Source organism: Scardinius erythrophthalmus (assembly GCF_964197995.2).
Source record: "Scardinius erythrophthalmus genome assembly, chromosome: 5".
Classification (NCBI taxonomy): Eukaryota; Metazoa; Chordata; class Actinopteri; order Cypriniformes; family Leuciscidae; genus Scardinius; species Scardinius erythrophthalmus.
Window position 1 is genome coordinate 48,073,889 of NC_138225.1, and position 14,666 is coordinate 48,088,554.

Sequence of the window (14,666 nt, forward strand, 5' to 3'; positions counted from 1 at the left end):
AATGTAACCATACATTTACTCGTCTCACTTGCACAACAACAATTCAGTATTCCTTAAAAACGAATAAAAATAGTATGCAAACCTTCAACAATTAAATATAATACAAATACACTTTGTATTTAATCTCACTTTATTACCAATTTCTTTGCACTGACCTTCGATGATTTAATTCAACCATACTAATATGCAAAAGTGACTTCGGATAAACATCACATTTGTGTTTCATTTTTAGTTTTTTATTGCTGAAGTAATTGTTGAACTATATTCTACTGCATCCTATTCTTCTGCAAAATGGCAGCACAGCTGAAAGGTTTGTTTGAGCTTTGCCCTCCACAGCTACATGAATTCAGACTGAGGCTTATTCATTTCACCTTTGGTGTAAAAGGGCATTTACATTTGCCAAAACCTTTTTTGTTATTAACAAACAAACATGCAAGCCCAGCCCAGGTGAGAAAAAGTTATGCAACACATTACTTTCCATAAAAAGTAACTAAGTAATGCAATTAGTTACTTTTTTTTTAGGGAGTAACACTATATTGTAAAGCATTACTTTTAAAAGTAACTTTGACCGACACTGGTTATGACCCAGCAGAGCATTTCCTGTTAGGCCTAGTGCTTGAAATAATACAACATTACTTCATTAATACCATCCACACTCCAGTACCTTTCTGTACTTCTATATGCTGTGTCATGTCACCTCTAGGCTAAAAGGGTTTTTAAATGATTCACTTAAGTGACACAGCACCAGAAATATACAACAGCTTGCAAAAACCTTGAAAAAAGTCACCCAGCACCACTTTAGCAGTATCAGATAAGATGCTGCTTTCCAGTCAACAAGTTGCCTTCCTTCCCCCTAGAGGCAAAATGATACAGTATGTGGGTGGACAGGCTCATAAATAAGGACTACTCATACCTGGTATCTGGAGTCATGTACAAGCAGCTTTATGAGCCAGCTGCGGTTACATGGCATTTGTGCAGCAATGTATTACTGGTTATGCTTGCACATGCACATGCAGCTCAGATATATCTTTCCTATTTTGTCATCTTTGGTGAAATAAATTATACTGTGTGAGCAGGGCCGTCGCCAGAGCATATAGAATGGCGGAGGCATTGAACTTTCATAAGGGAGCACACTTTTTTATGATCTGAGAAACAAGCATTCACCAAAACAATAACAACCTGTATTTATTCTAACTGAAAAAGACCAAGTTCTATATTAAAAACACAAGATGGTGCAGCCAACACCTACAGTCACCAAAACCCACTTGCATTATGCCTATACACTTTGTAAACATCAGTCACAAAAGCTCTTCAATTAATCAAAAATGACACTTCAAAAAGTTCAGAATCATAATCCTGAGCAGTTTAGTCCAAATTTTCTGAAGAGACACGGTCACTTTTTATGAAAAGATTGAATTTAGGCTTTTATTCACATATAAACATTCATCAACTCGCACATCAGTTGTGGTAAACGGAAACTCAAGCATGCTCGCTTGACGTGTGAGAACCAATGAGGTTCGTTCTCCTGTTACGCAGCACGTTTGAGCTTCTGCAAGAACCAATGAGGTTTGTTCTCATGCATCAAGCAGGTTTGGTTGAGCTTCTGTTTATGCTCGCTGATCAATGTTTAAATTTGAATAAAAGCCTAAATTAAATCTGTTCATCATATAAAGCGATTGTGTCTTAATTCAAATTAGACAGATCTACCTTTTAATGTAACTTAAAAGATAGGAATAGTCTTAGAGAAAAAAATGTAGATTAACTTTTACGACTAGTCTGATCAGTTCATTCATCCAGCCACTGGTACATGGATATGAGTGTCTAATTTTACTTCCGTTCTACAAAATGACTTAATGAACTACTTGTGTCTCAGAGCGCGCAGACAAAACAAAATAAATGTGTTATCTGTTGGGAACGCAGTCGTGCAAGACAGTTCTGGGAGGTAATTATACTGAACCACTTTGACGACAGACTTGGCTCAGGCATTCCAGATAGACCAAAACAGCATTTCCGGAGCTGTGCGATGAGATCGGTCCGCTGGTTGGTCCAGTTATGCCGTGACATCCCATCGCAAAGTCTTTTTTATTTATGTGTGTTTCCATCTTAGTAAATGAGCGCATATGTTTTTTATGTGCATTTTCAGAATTTATGCACATCTTGGCGTTTCCATCCAGCAGTTTTTGATGCGATATCCCAAAATGCACATAAAAATAGTTGGATGGAAACATAGCTATTTATGTCCATTAAAAATAGTCTGCCAAAGTTTAAAACTTTTTCCCTTAAAAAACAATTAAGATGTTTACATTCACATTTATTACTCTTTAATATTCAACATTTTCTTGAAAGTTTTATTAAGGTTTGATGAATCCAACATGAATACATTGAGCTTGGGGTGTTTTTTGTGTGTTTTCAAGCTGTTCTTGGTGGTTTCCAAATTGTTTGCTACCAAAGTCACTATGATGTTCTGGTCCTTCGATATGAGTGTTGCTTGTCTCATACGTAGCTTTCAAAAGTCACCTCTCCTTAACAAGCTTCTATCGTTCATGAATCGTGTCCATTCAATGGTGAGACAAAGTTTAATCCTTCAAATCCCAAAGCCTGGGCAATAGACTTGTAAAGTGATATGTGTGAGGCTGTTGGACTACATTGATGTTCATAAAAGCCTCTCATGAATATGTTATTAACTCTGCTCCTTCTTGGCTCGTAATTTCCATCTCTTTCTCTCTTTGCTTCTCCACAGATGTAAGTTCTTTAGTTTAACTGAAACTCCGGAGGATTACACCATCATCGTGGATGAAGATGGCTTTAAAGGTAGGTGTTGTGGTTACTCTTTTACTAAGAGTGCACTGGGTTTAGTGCAGCGAGGCAAGATTAAGTCATGTAAAGTATCACAGATTCTCTATAATTCCTTGTAGCTCGACTCCCTGCCAATGTTTGACCACATATTGCTCCGTCAGCCATACCCCACCAACCCAACACACACATTTCCATTATGGGTTACTAGGGGTTAAGATGTCAGTGGCTTTGGTTTTGTGGTTGATTGAGTGAATCCATGTCATTACACACTGGTTACCAAGGTGAAACCCATTTGTTGCCATGGATACCAGAAGCTCTGTGTTGCGAAACAGGTACAGGTATTTAAAAATCCCCTGAAATTTGTGCTTGTTGGCATCTTTTCCACCCGGATCCGGATCTTCCCCCGTATTTCACATGCTATCAATTTAATGAAATCAATTAAGTTTTGTGGCTATTAGTCAGTGTTTGTAAGCTGTGAGTCAACAAAATTCACTTTTTAACTCTTTCCCCGCCACTTTTTTTTTTTTTTTTTTTTAAGTAGCATTTTTTGATAATTTTCTCAACTTTCAAGGCCCCCAGAATTATTATTTTTTTTGTACTATCTGAACATGCAGTATGTCAAAAGAAAGAACAGATCATCTGCTTTTAAATCAGCATTATTTTTTTATCAACACTTGAGGGTGGTTAATTTCATTAAAAAAAAGCTAAATTTTGAACAAAAAGCTGAGAAAATCTAATCTGGATGGGATTCAGAACGGCGATCAAAACACAGATGGAGTAGATAGAGTCCGTCAACACCCCCACGCTTTTCACAATGCATACCGTTTCAAAGCAACTTCACAGAAAAAGCATGCGTCTGCATTACAAGTTACACTACAGTAAAACTCTTGATAAGTCCTGTTGCTGTACAATCAGAAAGTCCCTCTCACTAAAACCACCTCTAACAGATTTTCAACTAGCAAATCATGTCAAGGTCAGGCTAGGCTATTTGTTGTTTTACAAAAGGGACAAACTGTTGTGCTATATGCCCCACCCCAACTTCCTGTTTCAACAGCAAATACATCAACACAGGGAAAAAAAGCTGTCATGATTTCATAGGGTCTTGACAGAATTCATTCCTCACATAGTACCTTTAGATAGATCGAGCAAAGAGCGTTTGCATATTCAGAATGTCACAATGTCATATTTTTTGACACTTGTTTTTCTGTTTTTGTCTGTTTCAGAGCTGCCGGAGTCCGAGTATCTCAGTGTGGCCGATGCGACGTGGTTGGCTCTCAATGTGGTGTCCGGGGGCGGGAGCGCCACCAGCTCTCAGCCAATCGGAGTAACGAAAATCGCAAAATCAGTCATCGCTCCATTGGCAGACCATAATATCTCTGTATTTATGCTCTCAACATACCAGACTGATTTTATATTGGTGAGTGTCATAGATGCTTAGGTGCTTTTTTTACTCTGTAGTGTGTGCATTTCCACCAAATACATTTTTCAGTCATTTTCCTCATCAAAATGTTTGACGTACAAATAAATAGTACATTTTTAAAAGTGATATGCACGCGAGAAAAAGGAAATTCATACGCAAGCATACTTTATATTTATCTTCAGAAATGGTTTCATGCACTGTAGCAAAATCCTTTACATGAAAATCAAGAGAAACAAACATTCAGTGTGAAAGTGTCTCCAAACTTTTGAAGACTGGAGGAATTCTACTGAAAATTCAGCTTTTCATCACTGGAATAAATTACATTTAACAATATATTGAAATGGAAAACAGTCATCTTAAACTGTGATAGTATTTCATAATATTGCATAATTTTTACTGTATTTTTGTTCAAATAAATTAAGTTAAACTAAAAAAAGAGACTTGAAAATCTTGCAGAAAATTGGAATATTGCATAAAACATTTGCGAATAGAGCACCGTTTCCATCCCATGTGTTCAAGAGAGCAAAAATTGGCACAAAATATATGTCATGAAAAGGAAAGTTGCTGCATTCGAGGGAAGCAGCTGTGGCTCTTTTTGTCCTACTTGCGCCTCGGAGCATGAAGACAAACTGCACTAAATGCTGTCATGTTATCTTGCGTTCGGATGTCTGGTGTTTAGGAACACAATCATGTGAGACATTTCTGGAAGGTCATTATACATAATTTAATCTGATAACAAACTTTGGCTCTCAGGCATTTGAAAATAACTAAAACATTTGAGATGCTGTGCAATGAAACTGATCCGTTGGTTAGTCCAGTTTTCCAATCCAGTTTTTCTGTTGCACGTCGAGGGATTTTTTTCTGTAATTTTGTTTCGATCATAGTTAATGCACGTCGTCTTATCAGATAAAAACATATCCACCTCAATTGAGCGCACATGTTTTGTACGCGCATTTTAGAATTGATGCGCATTTTGCCGTTTTCACCAAGCATTTTTTTTTGCGATACAACAATAGGTGGATAGAAACACAGCTAATGTGAGAGAGTGATTATAGTACATCATGGAGTCATCTCCGATTTATTCTGGGTTTACACTTAGACTAACCTCATTAATTACAGTAATCAAGAACTAAAAACCAGTATAAGGATGAAAACATTCATGATTTATCATAAGAAAAAGAACTGCAGTATATACATGACAAACATGAGCCAGTCTATTGCGACAGATTATATAAAAAGAAGCCCTTTGATCTGTGGTCTGAATATGTCATCTTATCTGCAGTTAAAACACAGGGTTGAAACTGTTGTTTGTAATATGATATAAGGACATGGCATATAATGGCATTACGTCTGATCATTGCTTTTGGATGAGCAAACTTTTATCATGAACTGCACTTACAGTAAATACTAAGCTAGTCATCACTTCTCTTTTCGTTAAACCAACCCATCTACCATGACCACAGCCAGCTGCTGTCATCTCAGCACATTTCCACTGTGTGTGTGTGTGTGTGTGTGTGTGTGTGTGTGTGTGTGTGTGTGTGTGTGTGTGTGTTTGTGAACACATGCCCAGTCTATCAGTGGCGGCACGGTCACCAGAGCCTGTTTATGAAAATATCAAGAAATGTGGGAGTGGTGGTAATCTGGGGGTAGTTATGTAAAGAGGATAAAGCCTGTGGATCAGCAGCCGCTTGCTGGAATTTACCGGAAAGTTCACGTTCCACACCAGATGCTCCCAGCCAGAGGAATAATCAGAGCTTTATAGAAAGAGAGGAGATGACCTGCCTCCTGTGCTGGGCCACTGGAGAGGACATTTCCTTCTCATCCTCAACTCTTGGCCTGCTTACTCAAAACCTTAGGAGCAGAAATCCTCGTGTGTATCTGGCCTATCAGGCCTAGAGCGCAGTGTTGTCTCCTTTGTTTGGATCACTATAAAATAATGAAAGAGAATGTTGAGGAGTTGATGGATTTAAGATTTCCATCCCTGGGAAGGACTGACTTAATGGCCTAAAATATACCAGATATTATATTTCAGCCTCTTGATGATTTTTTTTTTTTTTTTCAAAATGGTTAGTTCACCCAAAAATCATTAATTATTCACCGTAAGACATTTGTTCATCTTCAGAACATCTTTTTAATGAAATCTGAGCGCTTTCTGTCTCCCAGTTCTTAACGAAATGACCAGAAATAATTATTTTTTAAATATTTTTTATAAATATGTCCATATTTGTACTAAAAACATGTAAAAATGAAACCGATTTAACAGATGAGTGATGATGCAAACTAATTGTCGAATTGTTTGAATCCGTTCACTACAAACAGGCCGTTTGAACTGTTTCACAGAAATAAATCAAACTTACCAACTCTAACACTATTTTTGCGTCTGAGATGCCATTACAACATAAACCTAATAGGCAAATTAAAATGATTGCAATATTTGTGATATTGCAAGCAAAATTTAAATGTGTGTGTATATTTTTGCCCTGTCCTGTTGTTGTAGCCGTGTAAAATGTTTGCTCTTGTTTGGGTTAATAACAGTTAGAGCTTTTATAAGCTTGTAAAATAGTCCAAGGAAACCGTATATCCATAGATAATTACCCTTGAAAAGCTGTGTGCTGCTCATTTAGTGCACCCATCAGGACCTCACTGGTACACTTTGAAGTTCAGCTTAATTGGTTGCTTAAGACATCCTTATGTATTGTTTTTACTGTTATGTATTCTGGTGTTGGCAGTGGTGTTTGAAATGCAAATGAATGTTCATTTGTGAATGTGATCATGTGTTTGAGTCAGCTTGTTTTGGTTACTGAAGGAAATGGAAGAAGCTGTGTTTAATATAATAAGGATTTCTACTTGTGCGTGTTTGTGTATTGAACTTTCATGCTGTTTTCATTAATTGAAACATCTGAACGTTTCTGCCAAATGCAAAAAAAAAAAAAAAGTTTGATTAGGCTTGTGCTTGTACTCTGTTCAGATCCCTACTGTAGAAGGAGGGATAAAGCGCTTCCAGATAACTTGCTTGGTATTTGTCATCTCTGTTTTAGATATCACAGTACATAATGAGTGTATATATATTATTATCCAACAGGGTTTGGCACTGTCTGCAAGCATTTTTGTAATTGTTTTCCTTGAACACCTGAGCTCATTTAACCTGGAACCTCACTTATAGTATGTTTATTAAATAAAAACTAAATACTGATGTATGATTCTGTCCATAGGTTCGAGAGAGGGATCTGCCCATGGTCATGCACACGCTGTCTTCAGAATTCACTCTGCTGAGGGTTGTCAACGGAGAAACTGTTGCTGCCAACAGTACTGGGGTCACCAATGGTTTTGTCAAGCCTAAACTAGGTAACCATCAGTCATTAGTCTGTGTATGTGTCGACACAAGGCGTCTTAAAGTACCAAGTGATGCTTCCTTGATTTAAAGTGCCCTTATTATGCTTTTTCTGATATAACCGCTCATATAGTGTGTAATGTAGCTGTTTGTGAATGTAAAAGGTCTGCAAAGTTTCAAAGTGCGTTACAAATAGTTATTGTCTCCCAAATGAAAGAAGTGATTTCTGAACTGCCTGAAACGAGTCGTCAGTAATTCCATGTTTTATTTCCCTGCTCGAACTGTAGGTTTGTTACAAATTTGCATAATGCGAGTCTATGGTGTTTATTGGCTGCCCGCAAATTACGTCGTCTTTGACCCTCAAACACTGTTGTTGGACCCGAGACTGGAAGAGTCGTTTGTCAGCATGTCGAGAAGACATTTTGCTTGCACTTCCAAAAGATGAGGACTCAGGCTCAAATTGATAAGATAAAACTGACTCCATCGTTACTGTTCATATTACTGTGTGTACGAGTGATGGGGAAGCCTGCAGAGTTGAAATTAAGATGGTCGTTTTGTTTCCGACACGCTGTAATAAGCGGTAGACCAATCACAACAGAATGAGCCATCTGACCAATCAGAGCAGAGTAGGCTCTCGGAAAGGAGGGGTTTAGAGAGACCGAATCCATGATCGAACCGTTTGAGACACTGATGCTGCAATGTACAATATGAGAAAGTTAGTGTTTTTGATCTTGGATGCATGTGAATCTAGTGTAGGAGACTGAAAGAAACAAAATTAGGATCCTTTAAAATAGCATAATAGATAACAGCGTCTTCCCGACAAACAAATCAAACTCTTCCAGTCTCGGGTACAACAACAGTGTTTGAGGGTCAAAGACGACGTCATTTGTGGGCAGGCAATAAAGACCATAGGCTCGCATTATGCAAATTTGTTACAAACCTACAGTTCGAACAAGGAAATAAAACATGGAATTACTGACGACTCGTTTCAGGCAGTTCAGAAATTTAAAGATACCCAAAAATGATTTTTTTTCTTCGAAATGTCTGTTTTTTTTGGTCCATACAGTGGAATTGAGTGGTCACCAAAACTGTTTAGTTTACCAACATTCTTCACAATATCTTCTTCCTAGAAAATACTCTTCTTTCCTTTTGGGTGAACTGTTCCTTTAGATCAGACCGTATTTTACTGCCGTGATGCACAGACTTGGACTTAGATTCATCACATTCAGCAGTCAGTCAGTCAGTGCAATAGAGAAACTCCTGCTGAAAGTGTTCGTGGTGTGGTTAGGCTTCAGCTTCTGCCTTTGGCTGTCATGTCTGACCAACTGAACATATGTTCCTGATCTTATTGTGCACAATTCTTTGGTGCACGTTAGTGTAAAAGAAAGAACTTGTTGTTTTTGTAAACTTCCATTAAAAATGTAATAAGTTGCATCTGAAATGACTTTCCTGGTGACTGGTGTCACCTAGACTGGAAGTGATATTAACTGGTTGCCAAATAGCTATATAAGCAATGTTTCAGACTGCTGTTATAAATCATGCAGACTATCTTGAAAATAGTATATGCAGTCATTTAAAGGGCATTATTTTGAGCGTCGTTGAGCATTTTGAGCATCGTTTCAGGTGGATTAAACAACTTGTCAGGTTTACAGATACATCCCTTCATGAAACATCCTGGATCTGCATTGTTAATGCCTGAATGTTTACAGTACATAATCGTAAAATAAACGACTCTCTTCTTATTCTTTCTTTCCTCAGTCCCTCGGCCAATCATTCACCCGCTCTCCAGCCCCAGTAACATGTTCTGCGTTACCAGCCTTGACCCCGACACGCTGCCCTCGGTGGCCACGCTGCTCATGGACGTCATGTTCTACTCGGGCGGGTAAGAGCTCCATGCCGACCCTCTCCTCCTGGCTCACATATGGCCATAACCGAGACCCATCTGCCAGATCTATTAGAGAATGATGATAACACACACAGGTCGCTGTAGGGAGTGCATTACGTGACGACGGGAGAAAAGACTGGAGACAAGATGAGCAGTGTGTAGTTGTACTAGTTTGCCCTTCCTTATAGTGGCTGAACTTGTTTACTGCTCAGACAGTGGCATCAGGCCAACCCTTAGAGGGAAAGATAAGATCAGAGTGGCCTTTATCACACTCCTCCCGTTTTTCCTATTCCTTGCAAAAGTGTCAGCTGAGCTCTAAAGAAGCTTGTGCAATGACAAGAATCCCTGCTGTGCTTTATTACAGAGCAAAAGAGACTGGGGGGCAGAGCGAGGATTCTGGACACATCCGTTTCTTCTCCTTCTCCCTGATCGAGGGCTACATCTCTCTAGTTATGGATGAGCAGACGACCCGGAGGTTAGACCACACAGCTCTGCCTGAACACCCTCTATTAAAGTCAACATGAAAACACATTTACATTCTCAATACACACCCCTTGTCTTGTGGATGATTCATCAGTGAATGATATAGACCTTTGTCAGGGTAGCGCCATATTTTAATATTGACCTGAATGAAAACAAGGTTGTGAGAGATGGAATACTGTGTGTTCAATGGGCTGTATTGTTGTTTAACAACATGACACTTGTTCAGCTGATGAAATTCTTTCCGAAAAAAGAAAAAAACTCCATGAAACAGTTTTAAAAGTTATGTGATCTTAATCTTTATACAGTGTGTGCCTTTGTAAAGACTGTAAGTCTGTCCTTCACAGCCTCGTTTTCATTTGACGTTTCGATATGACGTCTAACATAACTAAGGTCTATTCCAAAGGAGAAAAGGCTTTCATTAAAACCTGCTAATTTGCACCACCTCTGAATTTGGCTGACTTCACCTACTACATTATTTTTTTCTAACACTTTTGTATTAAACACCCACTTTTCTTGATCCAATTAATTCCCAAACTCATTTCCTTGTTCAAAGGGAAATGTCACATTAAAGGCATAGTTCTCCCAAAAATGAGTTCTCCCTCTCATGTCATTCCGAACCCATTAGACTTTCGTTCATCTTCAAAACACAAATGAAGATATTTTAATGAAACCTGAAAGATTTCTGTCCTTCCATTGGAAGTCCACACAACCAAAACTCTGACACTGCAAAAAGTTCACGAAGACATTGTAAAGTAATAAAACCTTATATGAAACCTCATTGGTTCATTCAGAAGCTCAGCCATAGTTTGCGTAACGTGATGATAAACCTCATTGCTGCTTGTGCATTGATCAGTGTTTATATGTGAATTAAAGTAAAATGGCTTGCAAACATAATTTTATATTGATTTGAATGTTTCAGTTCATTGTTAAATGACACTTATGGACCTGCATGAGTTGTAAAGTGGATTTCTTTGTCTTTTGACTCAACTTCGTCTGCAGTGGTTTCTTCAGATTTATTCTTTAAATATTCTATTTAAAAATACCTCCATCCTGTAGCTTGTTGAATCATGTCTTTGTGTGTGCAGTTAAAATGTAACTTGCTTCATGAATATATTTCTGATTTCCATTTCTAATTAAATGTACAGTATCTTTGTTCTGTTATCATTATATATGGTTTAGATGCTGCTCTTTTCTTGTCAGGTTTCCAAACAACGTCCTCTTCACCAGTGCATCAGGAGAGCTTTGGAAAATGGTCCGCATCGGAGGACAACCCTTAGGGTTTGGTGAGTTCAAGCTTGCTGTTACTGTGCCAATGAAAATCCCTTTGACCTGAGCAATATCTAGGAACCAGAATTTGAGGGTTGGTTCTTTTGATTTGGACCATTAATCAACCACCTAGAATGTGCTAAAAACACCTAGACCCTGTTTACACCTGATATTAAGATGGTTTTAATCCATCTCTTTTGTCCACTTTTAACCACTTCTGTCCTGATTTCTTCAAGGGGAGGGTCTATGGGCTGGTAAATGTATGTTTTGTTTTTTTTATAGACTAATAGACAAAATAAGCTCGCGCAATTTACATATGAACATGACCGGAGACGACGGAAAAACATACGTAGAGCATCAGCTTTCGTTTCTGCTCACACGTTCGGCTTGATCTTGCAGCTGTCAGTGTTAGAAATCAGGAATGGTTGGAGAACATTGTGCTTGGTACATTTTTCATCTTCAACCCAAACTTGGGTCTCTAGCCGACAAAGTTTAAATCCCATCTGTATAACGCACTTCCCATAATCTTAGGTCACATTACACATTAGGTCAGTAGGCGGAGAGTAGACAGTCTTTTGTGGCTGTTTGAACACATTCGACCACATGAACGTTTACACTACGAAAGCAATCTGGTCAAATACGTTTTCTACTACCTCTGGAAGTGGTTAAAAGTGGACAAGCTCAAAACATTTTAGACCCCGTTTACACCTGTATTTAGTGTCGTCCACTTGTGATCCAAACGCCAAAATGGATCTTAATACCAGGTGTAAACGGGCCCCTAGAGCACTTTAGCAAAGGCTTAGCCCCATCATGTTGTAATGCCCGTCTTTTATTTGATTGTAAAAATCTAGCTTTCTGCACACATTTTTTTTGTTTGGCCAAATTTTGTAGACAAAAAAAAGGTCTTTTGTCAATTGCGTAGCGATGTATGAAGCACAACTCACACACACTAGTCACTTTCAAACCAAGCAGCCGTCGGTCGGTCAGTGCAGTAAATTTGCATGGCCAGCTGAACCCAATGCAAAATCCCTCATGTGAAATTTGCAGAACAAATGACCCGACTTCTAAGCACAGTACACCTCAGTAAATAAGATCAAATGCACAATTTTAAACTTGAGGATGTTGTTGTTGAATTTCTAATGAAAGTCGTTTGTCTTCCATCAGATGAATGTGGCATTGTGGCTCAGATATCTGAACCGCTGGCGACCGCTGACATTCCAGCCTATTATATCAGTACCTTCAAGTTCGATCACGCTCTGGTGAGTTTCAGCATTCACATATAAACGCTTTCCCATCTCCTAATATACAGAAAGCGAGGGCAATGTTTAACACCAGCCATCTTGCTCCACCCAGGTTCCTGAGGAGAACATCCAGAGCGTGATCGGAGCCTTGAGGACCAATGAGAGCACAGGACAGTGAGGTGATTGGACGGAAGGTCCCATGTCCGTGAAAACATTTAGATTTCTTATAATTCTTAAAAGTGCCAAGATCTTACCCGAGGACTGCTTCTGGGGGTGGTTATGGGAGAATGATCTGAAGGGGAATGGATAAGTGAGGGGGGGCGGGGGGACTCTAGTCTTGCAGTCAGTATTGAGCGACAACATCACTTCCTGTCCGTTTCCTGCTAAAAAGAAAACCCTTAATCCCTGCCCAGCACCTCTACAGGGACCCTGCGATAGTGTGTGAATCCAGTGTTTTTCTTTTCTTCTTTCTCCCCCACCCCTCTTCCTCTGATCCACTCCTCCTCTCGTCATTTTACCATGGCAACAGGGCCTGGACTTCAGATAGCAATTCTTAAGACGTTGAAAATAACTATTATGTATTAGTGGCAGGTCCTCTTCCTAGACTAGAGGACACAGAATGTACTCCAATGAATCTCGAGATTTAGTTTTAGTTCCCCCCTCCCCCTTCCTGTTTTCCCTTGCAGTGCCAAGACACGGGGCATAAACAGGCTCCTCGTCTAAAACGTGATGTTTTTCTGGATGCAGTTTGATGGTTCAGGGTATTATTGTTTTTTCAACGTTCTGCAAAATGGTCCAGTCACAAGTTAAGTCTTTGAAAGAGGCTTTTCACGCTCGTTCGGAAAGTTTCCCGTTTTTATTTAGAGCTTTTGTTTCTTTCCCCTCACCTTAATCCTTATATACACATTTCAATGCCAAGTGGCTGGGTAATGAATTAGTTGTTGTTGTTGTTGTTGTTGTTTTTGCCTTTAAAGTACAATCAATGGGTTTTCTGTCCACCCGAACGAGTTGGCAGCGTTTGGAAAGTGATTGGAAAGGATTCAGGTGAGGTGAAACCTTTCACTTGCACTTGTTCAGGTTAAATACACACACACACAAGTACATGAATCGTGCAGTTTACTGTATACTGTTTTTAAAAGTTTGGTCTGATGAGGACGTCTTTTTTATTTCCGCCCTGGAGTCGTTGCGCGCTTGCGATCGCACAAAATGCCTCTTTCGTCTTCACCACTACTCGCTCTTTTGAGTATTTTGCGAAGCTGTCTCTTCATCCATTGAGGAAACTGTTGGGGGAAACCTGTCGTTCGTTGAATGTTAGTTAAGGTCAGGTGTCGCAGACACTAGCGTTAGTTTAGGCCTTCAAGCTCCCCTTGTCTGCACTTTATTTAAGGTCTATCTTACAGATCTTACTCTTCTGATGTGAAATACCGGGGATGAGTTTCTTCCCCTTGAAGGAGTCTGTTTTAGAAGGCGTCACTTGTTGCTCTTTCCACATGGATGGGTGTCTCTTTCCACAAGTTTTTCTTCTATCAGCTATGAAGCAGAAATTTGCTAAACCATACATTTATCAGTGTTAAGAAGGGGTGACCTGTTTGTTCTCTGACAATTAAAGACGTTAAACCATTTTTTTTTTTTCAGCTTAGTTTGTATTTAGGTTTGATTTTATTCAATTGTTACTCTCCTTTTTTCCACTGTTTGAATCATGTTTTCTTAAGCGTACAGTGGGGGTTTACACCATGCCAAGCTAGACCATGTGCCAATTGCAGATTTCTTGTCTAGTTTATAAAGCGATTTAGTCATATCTGTGATTTACAAATGATTTCTGTGGGATGATATTTGCTGAAGCTATTTCTAACTACCCATACAAATGATTGATTTTGAGAATTTGATTAAACCAGCTCAGACACCAGAAAAGGTCATGAATTGATTACTTGTGTTTTACCTTCATGATTTTTTTTTTCTGTCTCTTGACACAAAGTGTAGGTCAGAAACTGTTCCTTTATACTTGCACATTAAAGAGGGTGACTTTCATCTATTCCCTTATTTTTCCCTCAGAATGTATACTGCTTTATAAATGGTACTATAACCTTGTGATCTATCAGTACAGTTTGGTACAAATAAAATGTACATGATTATGAAGGATAGAGGAATTTTAATATAACTTTAAACTTTTGTTTTTCCTGAAGTGGCTTGAGACCCGGTCTGCTCTTGCATGTCTGCCATTTATATTTAAGGCATCCAACAACA

The 14,666-nt window shown here is 38.9% G+C and overlaps 1 protein-coding gene across 1 annotated transcript in view; it reads left to right on the forward strand.

The window, feature by feature from the left end:
• The window catches only part of castor2 (cytosolic arginine sensor for mTORC1 subunit 2), an 18,611-nt gene extending 4,161 nt beyond the window's left edge, over positions 1 to 14,450 (forward strand). Inside the window, exons 2-9 of the mRNA XM_081366738.1 lie at positions 2,741 to 2,811; positions 4,020 to 4,213; positions 7,429 to 7,561; positions 9,306 to 9,429; positions 9,797 to 9,907; positions 11,116 to 11,198; positions 12,346 to 12,440; positions 12,535 to 14,450. Of these exons, the coding sequence (XP_081222864.1) occupies positions 2,741 to 2,811; positions 4,020 to 4,213; positions 7,429 to 7,561; positions 9,306 to 9,429; positions 9,797 to 9,907; positions 11,116 to 11,198; positions 12,346 to 12,440; positions 12,535 to 12,600 (877 nt within the window). The 3' untranslated portion in view covers positions 12,601 to 14,450. The remainder of the gene's footprint in view (positions 1 to 2,740; positions 2,812 to 4,019; positions 4,214 to 7,428; positions 7,562 to 9,305; positions 9,430 to 9,796; positions 9,908 to 11,115; positions 11,199 to 12,345; positions 12,441 to 12,534) is intronic.
• Positions 14,451 to 14,666: the final 216 nt, after the last annotated feature.